Source organism: Rana temporaria, chromosome 10, assembly GCF_905171775.1.
Source record: "Rana temporaria chromosome 10, aRanTem1.1, whole genome shotgun sequence".
In the NCBI taxonomy this organism is placed as follows: domain Eukaryota; kingdom Metazoa; phylum Chordata; class Amphibia; order Anura; family Ranidae; genus Rana; species Rana temporaria.
This window is the reverse complement of record NC_053498.1, coordinates 101,711,952-101,724,849: the sequence shown is the minus strand read 5'-3', so window position 1 is coordinate 101,724,849 and position 12,898 is coordinate 101,711,952. Positions and strand designations below refer to the sequence as shown.

Here is a 12,898-nt window from a genome sequence, read left to right as displayed (position 1 = left end):
CTGTAGCTCGCACTACTATGCCTAATTTAATGCTAGAAAAAAAAAATCTTTTATTAGGGTGAACCCCCTCTTTAAATCAATGGGTTTAGATCCACTTTAAGTACAACAAACACTGACTCACAAGAGAGTCATTGCAGTTCTGATGTGGGAAGACTTGCAATGGACTACATTCCCCTGTGGAATACAGTGTAGTTGTACTTTATTATATCTCTTTGGAAAGAATTCTTTATACAGTTATGGAAAGGATTTTTTTCAGTAACAGAGGCAGGTAACAACATTCTTTTTTTTTCTTCCTACAGAGCTACGCAAGGAGTACTGTAAATAGAACTGAATTCTTGCTACTGGCTGGCCCAGAAGCTGTAACTTCTACTAAGAAGAGGACCTCACTGGTTCTGTGGTGTTTTTATTCAATCTGCGTCTTACGTTTGACTTTGTGTCCTTTCCATGCTGATCTTTGTTCTCAGCGGCAGATATATTTTCTGAAACCATAAACAGTACATTAAAGACATTTTAAATGCCTCTATGGAATGTATACGGTGTATCGTTTTAAATTCTTATTCTGTCTATGCTATCTATCTACTTACAAGAGATGGGATTCAAGGATATGGATAACTTTGTAGGTATCTTGTTACCATGGTGATGGTGTCATAGCTGCTTTCTGTAATAGCTTTTGGTAGGATTTCTAGGCCTTGAATAGACAGCAGCAACTTACTGCATACAGAAAATATATTGCTGGCTTCTTATTTGGCAAACTGGATAAATGCATCTGCAGTGAAAAAAAAAAAATAGAAAACACAATGAAATTGTAGCATCTAATCATACGCTGTCATAGATTAAGCCCAAGCCCAGTCTGGTTGTCTGGCAGGTCTGGCATTTGTCAGAACAGGCTGGTGCATTGTTGACCACTTGTGGGCTGGTATGTCCCAACTATTCACGAAAATGTAACATATTGCAGCTTACCAATCTATAGATGTGATCGCTACATTAGATATCTTGTTCTGTGTCTTCTATCCTTTGTTTTCTTCTGGTGATCCAGCCAGTAACACGCTTCTTGTCTTTTAGGGTGGCTACGTTCAGTCCTTCATGGTATGTACAGAGGAGCAACATAGCCCCCCTGGACGGTAGCATTGTCAACCTGAGAAGAGGGTAGTGTTAGATGGACAAGTAGCTTTAGATGGACATTTCCTAAGTGATTAACATATTAAAGCCTAAGTCCCGGTTCACACTGGGGCGACTCGTCAGGCGATGCAGCCGCCTGACAAGTCGCGTCCCATTCTAGTGAATAGAACCGTTCTAATAGGAGCAACGCAAGTCGCTCCGACTTAGAAAAAGGTTCTTGTACGACTCCGGGGGCGACTCGGGGCGACCTGCTTTGACTTCTATACAGAAGTCATTTTGCAAGTCGCCTTAGATGTCGTCTTCATGTCACCTGGCCGAGTCGCCCCCGAAGTCGCGCCGCCCCTGTGTGAACCGGCTCTAACTGCAGCTACCGCGTTTTAAACAGTTACATAAACATTTTCTTTCCTTTTGTGATGAAGCTTTTGCATAAAACGAATAAAAATGAAAAAATAAAAAATTGACCACTGTAAGTGTTAAATGGTTTGTCTCATCCCTCTAACTGCCCTTTTTGCTAGAAGCTGAAAAATTACAGACCTATTGGTCAGATTACAGTTGAAAGAAAAGGGGACAAAAAAGCCTAAAAAAAGAAAATGAATGCAACCACCACCACATCAAAGGACTGATAAACTGCAATATATTACCCTTTTCTTTTTTTTGGGGGGGGGGGGGGGGTTAAGTTACACTTTAAAATAAAAAAAAGTTTCATGCTGTTAAGGTTCCTTAGAATTAAATATTGTTACTTATCATAATGATGTTTCTCAAATTGGTATGAATATTTTTTTTTTGTTGTTGTTCCTAGGGGCCCTATCACATATAGTGATCTTTGGTATTGTGCTCAGTACTATTTGCTTTACCGCAGTGAACTACAATGTGTTGTGTGTGTGCCTTGCTATAGATTTTGAATGGCACCTCAGCCCACTTACACCACACACTGCAGCATGCCACAATGTATGTAGAAAAGGTGAAAAAATTTGCAGGCGTGACTGTTCTTGTGCTAGGGGCCATTAAAAAAGACATGGTCTATGGCAGGGGTCTCCAAACTTTATAAAGAAAGGGCGAGTTTATTGTCTTTCAGGCCGCGTACACATGGCCGGACGTTCCGATGAAAACGGTCCGCCGGACCGTTTTCATCTGACATGTCTGCTGCCAGATTTTGGTCTGATGTGTGTACACACCATCAGACCAAAATCCCCGCGGACAGCGAACGCGGTGACGTGGTCGCGACGATGACGCGGCGACGTGCGCGACCCTGGAAGGTCAATGCTTCCACGCATGCGTCGAATCACTTCGAGGCATGCGAGGGCTTTCGGCCGAGCGGACGTGTCCGGTAAGTCGTACAGACAACCGAACATGTCCGACGGACAGGCTTCCAGCGGACATGTTTCTTAGCATGCTAAGAAACATTTGTCCGCTGGAAACCTGTCCGCTAGGCCGGGAATCTGGTCCGGTCGGCCGTACAGACGACCGAACATGTCCGTGGAAACTGGTCCGCGGACCAGTTTCAGCAGACATGTTCGGTCGTGTGTACGAGGCCTCAGACTTTAGGGGGGGGGTGGAATGTGCCCAATGGGTGTAAGCAATGCCCGATCTTTGGTATTAGTTAACTGACTATTAACTATAGATTTTAGATGGAGGATAACATAAACCTTTGCTGAGTGAAATTATTATATTGATCCCTTGGCTTAGACATGTTCTGAATCACTTAATCAAAGAAAGTAATTAGCTCAGGATATTCTGCGTAAAGTCCTAACCTGCTTACTCCCTCTGGGTCAATGGCTCAAAATGCCAAAGTCAGGCAACTGGCATTTTCATAATGAGAAGTCAGCATTTATATCTCCATGTTTTTCAGGTGAGGTTTCCTTTATTCTTGGGGCCTTCAAGCTTTCTAAACAAAGGGACAGTTTACTGACCTTTAGGCTAGGATCACACTAATGCGATCCGGGAAACATTGCGATTCGTGCACATTTCCCACACCACATTCCAATCACCCTGAGCCTAATGCCTAGTACACACGATCGGATTTCCCGACGGTCAAAAGACAGCTTGGTCCCTTTTCCTCTGTACACACGGCCGGTTTTCCCGACAGGAAAACTGCCAGGAGAACTTTGGTCGGGAAAACCGGCCGTGTGTATTCTCCCTCGCAGTGTTTCCCATAGGAAAACTGCGGGGAAAAAAACGCGTGATTCGCGGTGAGAAAAAAAAGAACATGTTCTCATTTTTTAAACTGCAGTTTTCCTGTCGGGAAAACTGCTAAGGAGCATACACACGTCCGGTTTTCCCGGCCAAATGAAAACACTGCAGTGTTCCCGAGGGGAAAAACGATTGTGTGTGCTACGCATCAGACTTTAGGGGGTCCAGATTGGGGCCAGTGGGGGTGGAAAATGTCCCAGATTCAATGGGAATAAGCAGTGTCATTGGGAGTAAATAAATGATATAGTACCTGTGGTCAGTGGGAGGATAGAGTCCCCTCTCATTGGTGTCAGAGGAAAGAATAGTGCCCTATCATTGGTGTCAGTGGAAAGAATAGGGCCCTATCATTGGTGTCAGTGGAAAGAATAGGGCCCTATCATTGATGTCAGTGGAAAGAATAGAGCCCTATCATTGGTGTCAGTGGAAAGAATAGTGCCCTATCATTGGTGTCAGTGGAAATAATAGTGCCCTATCAGTGGTGTCAGTGGAAATAATAGTGTCCTATCATTGGTGTCAGTGGAAAGAATCGTCCCCTATCATTGGTGTCAGTGGGAAGAATAGAGCCCTATCATTGGTGTCAGTGGAAAGAATAGAGCCCTATCATTGGTGTCAGTGGAAAGAATGGTACCCTATCATTGGTGTCAGTGGAAAGAATAGTGCCCTATCAGTGGTGTCAGTGGAAATAATAGTGCCCTATCATTGGTGTCAGTGGGAAGAATAGTGCCCTATCAGTGGTGTCAGTGGAAATAATAGTGCCCTATCATTGGTGTCAGTGGAAAGAATAGTGCCCTATCATTGGTGTCAGCGGCATGAATTATGCCTCACTGTTGGTGTCAATAGGAGGACTAGTGCCCCAAAAGTTGAATAAAGACTAGCAAAGATCCACGGTTTGGGGACCACTGATTTAATCTAACGTCCTATCACAGGGGGGGCTTAAAATCCCAGACCTCCAAGGCAGCAGGGTTTTCCCATAGTGTCAGTGAATATAAAAAAAAGGATTTGATCACTGAGCAGGTTTGGGGCATAGCAAAGTTCATTTTGGGATTATTGAATGCAGGACATGAAACCAAAAGACAGGACTATGTAGGTGTGAAGTTGGAACAAGCTAAGGAATGTTTTTAAAGCTGAAACTTCTATATAAGTACTTTGTTATAGGCCAGTTGAGAGAACAGTAAGTGACATACTTTGCTCATATTTTACATTGATTATATACTTTATTGATTACATTGACTTTGCTGGTTCAATATTAACATTTTTTTTTTGTATAATTGTTTAATTGTCATCTTTTAAATCAAAGACAATAGTTGTAAAACAACCAAAGATTGTATTGTTAAGTGTATGAAATTGTCTAGACTCTAAAAGAATCATCATGTGCTTGATCTGACAGTAAGTTGTAATAAAGGTGATTTTTATAATGTTGATTTTGCTGTTTATTATACAAAACATAACAGACACTTATGTGATTACCATGCATCCGATAAGATAACATCACTGGCCTGTTTCATCCTAAATAGGGCTCATCGGTGTAGTATGTGATCTCCAAACTAAAGGAATACTATAGTGGGAGAATATAAAAGCTGACCTCTACTTCTGAAAATGCAAATTTGCCTGGCTGTAATTTTGGTGTAGAGACTTCAGTACTTTTCAAGCCACGTACTCTAAATGAGTATGCAGACCAGGATTTTTAATTTTACTTCCTATAGCTGCTTCGGGCGCCAATAGGAGATATAGCAATCCTCCCCTCCCCCGAAAAGCAAAAATATCCCCCTTCCCTCCCCCATAAAGCAAAAGTCCTGTAACCTAATGACTAGGTGTAGGGTCATGTGACTGGTGTACCATGGCAGCTCAAAATAGTATTCTCTGTAGCAGAGGTAAGTGTTAAAAAAAAAGCACAGGGTGCTGTAATCCACCGCTGGTCACTGCACACCAGATCCCCAGCCGCCATCTTTTTTACTTATGTCATAAGGGTATGGAAATTCACTTCCTACAGCACCCCAGAATGGCAATTTGGGGGTGCGTTTTCCATTGACAGTTGTGTAAAAACCCACATAGATGTCTCTGAAGTCGTCCCCAAAATCGGGGACTGTCATGCGGGAATGAAATTGTGTGAACTTTCACGATTTCATTCTCGCAGTCATTGTGAACCTGGGCAGCTGGCTTATTAAAGTCTGATCATACAATCGTTGTGCTGGGTCTAGGGTTGCCACCTCATCCCTTTAAACCAGAACACATATTAATTACACAGGTTCTGTGGCTGATTAAGGTGGTAATTAAACTCACCTGGTGCCATATCTGCATTACATTAGCCACAAAACATGTGTAATCCATATGTGTTCGGGATGAAAGGGATGAGGTGGCAACCCTAGCTGGGTCCAGGCTGGGATCTCTGATTACAGTTGACTATGAATGGCGGCATCTCTCCGTGATATATAAAAAAGAGCAGTGGCCACACACAGTGTAGTATGCTAAGTTTATTTAAAGGTTCTGAATACAGTTAAAATCTTACTCACATTTGTAAAAGATATACATGTACAGAATAATTTACTCAATGGCAAGAAACATACCACGGCTGTGGCTCCCATGCACATGCACGGGAGTGATGTAATCGCGGCTCGGCCATTCAAATGGCTGGAGCCGATGAACCTGGAAAGAAGACCGGGTGAAGATGGAAACCCTGTCAGCGGTGACAGTGCCGCCAATGGAGGGCTTCGTTTTAAGGTAAGTGTTTTTTTATAATTTGCTAGTATGCGATGCTTACCTTGCAGGGGGCCTGGAAGTTGTTTTTTTTCCCCCTCCATTTACTAAAGCTTTAATTGTTAAAGGTTAACCCCATTTTTGTGGGGGAAATAACAGCAATTTTTTTTTATAATAATATAGCTTATACAATTGTGATACAAGTCATATTGTAATTGAATGCTATTAAAAATGATATTTCCCTTTTCAACCTGCAGCACTGTAATTTTATGTAAAATGCAATATGGCTACCTGGATGTGTTCTGTACACAGAGGGTGTACAGAAAACAACCCAGAAATGTCAGTTCCTGCTTGTATGATTGGCTGACTGATTGGCTGAGGTGATTTTTGAGAGCAAGAGAGAGAGAGAAAGAGTCTAGGAGACCAGGAAAAGAAAAGGCTCTGACAGGACAGTGCAGAGACGGAGAGGAGAGACTGAGGTGGCTGACAAAGACCAAGCCACAAAAGCTCCTGGGTGGTGTGACAGTCTAAACTCCACCTGAGAGAGAGAGATAGCGCCACGCTGACATGAGGGAGTGTGTGGTGGAACTCCGCCTGGGTGAGAGAGTGCCACGCTGACACGAGGGAGTGTGTGGTGGAACTCCACCTGAGGGAGAGAGTGCCACGCTGACACGAGGGAGTGTGTGGTGGAACTCCACCTGAGTGAGAGAGTGCCACGCTGACACAAGGGACTGTGCGGTGGAACTTCCCCTGAGGGAGAGAGTGCCATGCTGACATGAGGGAGTGTGTGGTGGAACTCCACCTGAGGGAAAGAGAGCCATGCTGACACGAGGGAGTGCGTGGTGGAATTTCACCTGAGTAAGAGAGTGCCACTCTGACATAAGGGAGTGTGTGGTGGAACTTCCCCTGAGGGAGAGAGCGCCACGCTGACACAAGGGAGTGTGTGGTGGAACTCCACTTGAGGGAGAGAGTGCCACGCTGACACAAGGGAGTGTGTGGTGGAACTCCACCTGAGTGAGAGAGTGCCACACTGACACAAGGGAGTGTGTGGTGGAACTCCCCCTGAGGGAGAGAGTGCCACGCTGACATGAGGGAGTGTGTGGTGGAATTCCACCTGAGTGAGAGAGTGCCACTCTGACACAAGGGACTGTGCGGTGGAACTTCCCCTGAGGGAGAGAGTGCCATGCTGACATGAGGGAGTGTGTGGTGGAACTCCCCCTGAGGGAAAGAGAGCCATGCTGACATGAGGGAGTGTGTGATGGAACTCCACCTCAGGGAGAGAGTGCCACGCTGACACAAGGGAGTGTGCGGTGGAACTTCCCCTGAGGGAGAGAGTGCCATGCTGACATGAGGGAGTGTGTGGTGGAACTCCCCCTGAGGGAAAGAGAGCCATGCTGACATGAGGGAGTGTGTGATGGAACTCCACCTCAGGGAGAGAGTGCCACGCTGACACAAGGGAGTGCGTGGTGGAATTTCACCTGAGTGAGAGAATGCCACACTGACACAAGGGACTGTGTGGTGGAACTCCCCCTGAGGGAGAGAGAGCCATGCTGACAGGAGGGAGTGTGTGATGGAACTCCACCTGAGGGAGAGAGTGCCACACTGATATGAGGGAGTGTGTGGTGGAACTCCCCCTGAGGGAGAGAGTGCCATGCTGACAGGAGGGAGTGCGTGGTGGAACTCCACCTGAGAGAGCGCCACGCTGACACGAGGGAGTGTGTGGTGGAACGCCACCTGAGAGAGGGTCACATTTTGCCTGAGATTGCTGCCAAGAGACGTCCCACACCACTTCAGGGATCACAATTCCCCATCCAGGTGTTCAGTCAGCTGCTGTCCAATCACCTTGCTAGTTTAGCTGCTAGCCATCCTGATCGGCTGACAGGAGGTAACCTTGTGCCTTACAACATTGCTAGGAGCCTGAACCAGCATTTGGAATCTCCGTTGTGTCATCAGAGGATTGGTGAGTGGGTGAAAACCCAAACATCCTTCTTAACACAGTACAGACACTGCATGCAGACACCTATTCCCCTTTCTAGTATCAGAGGGTGCTTGTTTGGAACCACCACCTTTAGCCAGTCTGTTCTTACAAACCACTACCTAATGGAATATCCTAGATAATTACTGTTTTAATTTTGCTTGATTAAACCTACTTACAAAGGGCCTCAACATTTACTAGTAGAAAACACTAGTACTCTTCAACCAAGGACCCGGAACGTTACAGAAGTGTGCTTACTGCACCTGGTTAACCCATTTTTATTTTTTTGTGTTGTTCACCTCTCAATGGTGTTTGTGGCCCAAAAGGAGCGGAGAAGTTTACAAACCTTCTCCCCTCCCTCTCAGCCCCATGCTATGGGCATATAGTTTACTGTCTGTTCTATACTTACAGTTGTTACTATTGAAGGTTGTCGTTTCTATTGTATTGATACTCTGCAGCAAGGTTTTACAGTGCTGTGAGTTTCCACATGTGTTAAACCTTGATCATTTATTCAACTTGTTTATCACTACCATGTGTGTGTCTGTTTTTCTTTGGTGACAAACCACAGCCAGGATTGTGCTTAATCTTATTTAACTAGGTGTGCCAAGAGGGGCTGAGGTCATTCTTGGAGTTGAGGTGAAGATCAGAGAACCCAAAATCACCAAGCGGCTCCTTCAGGGGTGGCACTAAACATCTAAGGGCACTTCCACACTGATCCGTAGCACAAATGCGGTAAAAATGCATATGCATTTTTGCCCTGATATTACTGTTGGGATTTTACCATGTTCGCAGTGCGTTTTTCAAAGTTCATGTGACTTAAAAACTGCCACATTTTCAATGCATTTCAATGGGGAGGTGCGTTTTTGGTGTGTTGTTTTTACTGCACCAATCCTGCATCAAAGATTCAGCAAGCAGGATTTTACTAAATGCAGTAGACCCACAATGGATCAGTGTGAAGAGTTCCATAGGAGTACATGGTCACACGCGTGTTTCTTTCGTTTTTTTAACGCAAAAGCAGAAGAAAAACAGATCAGTGTGAAAGCAGCCTAACAAATACAGCGTATTTGCAGCCTCCAAACCACATAGTCTCGTCGTTTGGTGAGGTGCGATTTTTTTTAATTATCACACTTGCCATACGGACAAATGTGGGATAGCATGCTTTAAAATTGTCCGCCAACAAATGTGTGCTGTCGGATTATCCGATCGTGTGTACACAAGTCCGTCGGACAAAACTCAAAAGTACAAACACGCATGCTCAGAAGCAATGCTTACCATGACACAACATTAGCAAAAGTTGCTCAAAGGGTGGCGCTAAAGAGCTGAAAAAACATGTAGTTTCGTGTTTGTTGGCCGACAATTCTTTGTCGTTTGTATGCAAGACAAGTTCCTAACCAACACCCTTTGGACAAAAGTCCTTCTCTTTGTCCGATGAAAATCTGATCGTGTGTATGAGGCTTTAGTGTCATAATGTCCTGCTATAAGTCGCTGATTACCGCCATTACTAGTAAAAAATAAATAAAAAACATCCCATAGTTTGTGCACACTATAACCAATCAGCATACACTTATTGGGATTTTTTTTTTTGCCAAAAATATATAGCAGAATACATATTGGCCTAAATTTATGAATAAATGTGACTTTAAAAAAATAAATAAATTATTGGATATTTTTTTATAGCAGAAAATAAAAAATAATGTATATTTTTTTTCAAAATTGACAATTTTTTTTGTTTATTGCACAAAAAATAAAAACCGCAGAGGTGATCAAATACCACCAGAGGAAAGCTCTACTTGTGGGGAAATAAAAGGACATACCATATTTATCGGGGTATTGCGCGCTCCCGCGTATAGCGCGCACCCCTAAATTTGCCCCGAAATTCCTGTGGAAAAAAAGATTTTTGTACTTAGTTTGGTGTCTTGCACGGCGTCCATCGGCGGCCTCGTCGGGTCAGGCGTCCGTCTGCGGCTTCGGGTGTCCTCTTCGTCGGGTCCGGCGTCCTTCTGCGGCGTCCTCCCCGCTCGTTTCCCGCTTTCCCGCGCCGAGTTTGAATACTGCGCCGGCATATACCGAGCGCAGTACACTCGTGTATAGTCAGGCAGGCTCGGCTACTCTCGCGCTGACGTCCTGTACGTCCTGTACGTCCAGGACGTCAGTGCGAGAGGAGCCGAGACTGCCCGACTATACACGAGTGTACTGCGCTTGGTATATGCTGGCGCAGTATTCAAACTCGGCGCAGTAAAGCGGGTATCGGCGTATATCTCGCACCCACGATTTTGCCCTGATTTTCAGGGCAAAAAAGTGCGCGGTATACGCTGATAAATACGGTACATTTTGTTTAGGTAGAGTATCATGCGACTGCGCAATTGTCAGTTAAATCAACGCAGTGCCATATCGCAAAAAATGGCCTGGTCGGGAAAGAGGGGGGGGGGTAAATCTTTAGGAGGTTAAAAAGCATACATTGGGTATGCAAGTAAAATTCACGGTTGCAGCTGAATACACGGCATCATTACTTTTCAATTCACAGACCTTAAAATTCAGCACGTGAAAGTCGGAGAAAAGTTGGGACTACTTCCTTCTATTCTGGTTCTAAACATGACAGCCAGGATAATAGGCACCTCCTTATTTCCATATGTACTGGCACTGATCAGAATGGTGGCTCTTGCCTTCCCCATACTTTAATGTATACACAGGTCAAACCACTTCCCCATAGAAAAAAATGAAAGAATGTTTATAGGATGTTTATTGAAATTCCTGAATACGTTGTTGGTGTTTCAGCCATGGCAGAACAGTGTGACATTCCTGGTTATCTGGCACCAGAATACAGTATGTGGGAGATGAAGCCGTTTTTCCATTTCCGACCTGCTAGACAAGATCTTTTGGCAGCCGCCCTCTGGAAACAATATAAAGCGAAAAAGACTTTCAGCTGAAAGAGCGTCTGTCGATATTTTCTTGGGGTGAAAAGTTGTTGTTCCCAGATTCATGAAGCTTAAAGGAGAACTCCAGTCAAGATAAACAAAAATAAAATGACATAATGTCAGGTTATGTACACTCACTGCTTCATTTACTCATCCTGAGCTGCAGCAGTTATTTCACTGAAGCTAACAAATGAGTTCTTGCAGATGAGAACACATTTCTAAAAAAGAGGAAGACTTGATAGGAGGGACCACTGTTGGATGGAGCTGTGTATAATAGCTAGCCTGGAACCCAACGAAACTATGGGGCTGACTTACTAAAACTGCAGAGTAAAAAATCGAGCCCAGCTGTGCATAGAAACCAATCAGCTTTCTGTTTTTATTGTCAAAGCTTAAACGAGTTGTAAAGGATTTTTTTGTTCCCCTAAATAGCTTCCTTTACCTCAGTGCAGTCCTCCTTCACTTACCTCATGCTTCAATTTTGCTTTTAAATGTACTGATTTCTTCTGAGAAATCCTAACTTCCTGTTCTTTTGCCTGTAACTACACACCGTAATGCAAGGCTTCCTCCCTGGTGTGGAGAAAGCCTCTTGAGGGGAGAGAGGGCGAGCAGGAGTGTCAGGACGCTATCTACTTTGCAGATAGAGAAAGGAGCTGTGTGTTAGTGGGCGTCCTGACACTCCTGCTCGCCCCCTCAAGAGGCTTTCTCCACACCAGGGAGAAATCCTCACATTACTGTGCGTAGTTACAGACAGAAGAACAGGAAGTGAGGATTTCTCAGAAGAAATAAGGACATTTAAAAGCAAAATCGAAGTATGAGGTAAGTGAAGGAGGACTGCACTAAAGTAAAGGAAGCTATTTAGGGGGAAAAAATGTACCTTTATGTAGCACTACCCCCGAAGGAGCCGCTGTTTAATTTGGGAACAAGTGTCCAGCAGGTAGCGTGAGGTTTTTTTTTAATGCTTTTTTCCAGAGCCAACAAGGCCAACATCAACATGACACACAGTATAGGAAAAAGGTTGATGAGTAGGAAGGACTTGTAGCGTCAGGCCTTGGATATCGAAAAAACATAGAGAGCAAGCCTGCTCTCGGCTCAGATAATTTAAATGTCGCCACCCCCGTCAGGGTGGGTAAGTGCCCCTTGAACAGGCAATTAAAGCGGAGTTCCGGCCACAATTTCACTTTTTAAATATAAATACCCCTGTAATACACACGCTTAATGTATTCTAGTAAAGTTAGTCTGTAAACTAAGGTCCGTTTTGTTAGGTTGTTACAGCATTTAGACACTTTATAAAATATAAATTGACTGGGGCCATCTTAAGTGTGGGCATCACGAAGCCAGACTGTATGACTTCCTGGATTTCAGCCTTGCAAAACTCGCACATGCTCAGTGCTGCACAAGCAGTGTCAGATCAGGTTTCGGCACCTGTGCTGTCCAAGTCACATGATTCTTTGAGACTGGGGAATGCACAGACTCATGAAAAGTTACACCCACTACATTCCCAGGAGTCTGTGCGGTGTAGGTTAGGAAGCATTAAGCACCTAGGTGCAGGAAGTGGGAAGATTAACTATTCTGCCTAGCAACAACACTTTGAAGGCATCTAAAAAAAAAACTTTTTAAAACTACTGATGTAATGTTATATTTATGGGTGGAACTCCACTTTAACTTGGACCTGGCAGCCAAAGGGTCGCTCGCAATAATCAGATCACTGGGAGGAAACAATGCCTCTTCCACAGGCGTAGTAAATTTTCTTGGTATAATTGAAGTGTAAGGATAGAGAATCCTCCCAATAAATTTTGTTCTACAGGATCACCCACTGACAGCAAAAGGAAAATACCTGTCACGTAGCACGGTGATCGGATCCCCGGTGGTTCGTCCAGGCCTCACAGACAACCTCTGCACTTAGGTTCTCCCGAGCCAATCCCCCACTGTTCAGCCTCCAGCTTAGGATCTGGAAACCAGCAAGCCGCTGGGGTCCCCTTCTTCATCAACGAAAGGCTCCGCGAGG

At 44.5% G+C, this 12,898-nt stretch overlaps 1 protein-coding gene across 2 annotated transcripts in view; it reads left to right on the top strand.

The window, feature by feature from the left end:
- The window catches only part of MXRA8 (matrix remodeling associated 8), a 48,258-nt gene extending 47,485 nt beyond the window's left edge, over window positions 1–773 (top strand). For both annotated transcript variants that reach the window (XM_040325867.1, XM_040325868.1), the window contains one exon: window positions 300–773. In XM_040325867.1, coding sequence (XP_040181801.1) covers window positions 300–325 — 26 coding nt within the window. In that variant the 3' untranslated portion in view covers window positions 326–773. The remainder of the gene's footprint in view (window positions 1–299) is intronic.
- Window positions 774–12,898: the final 12,125 nt, after the last annotated feature.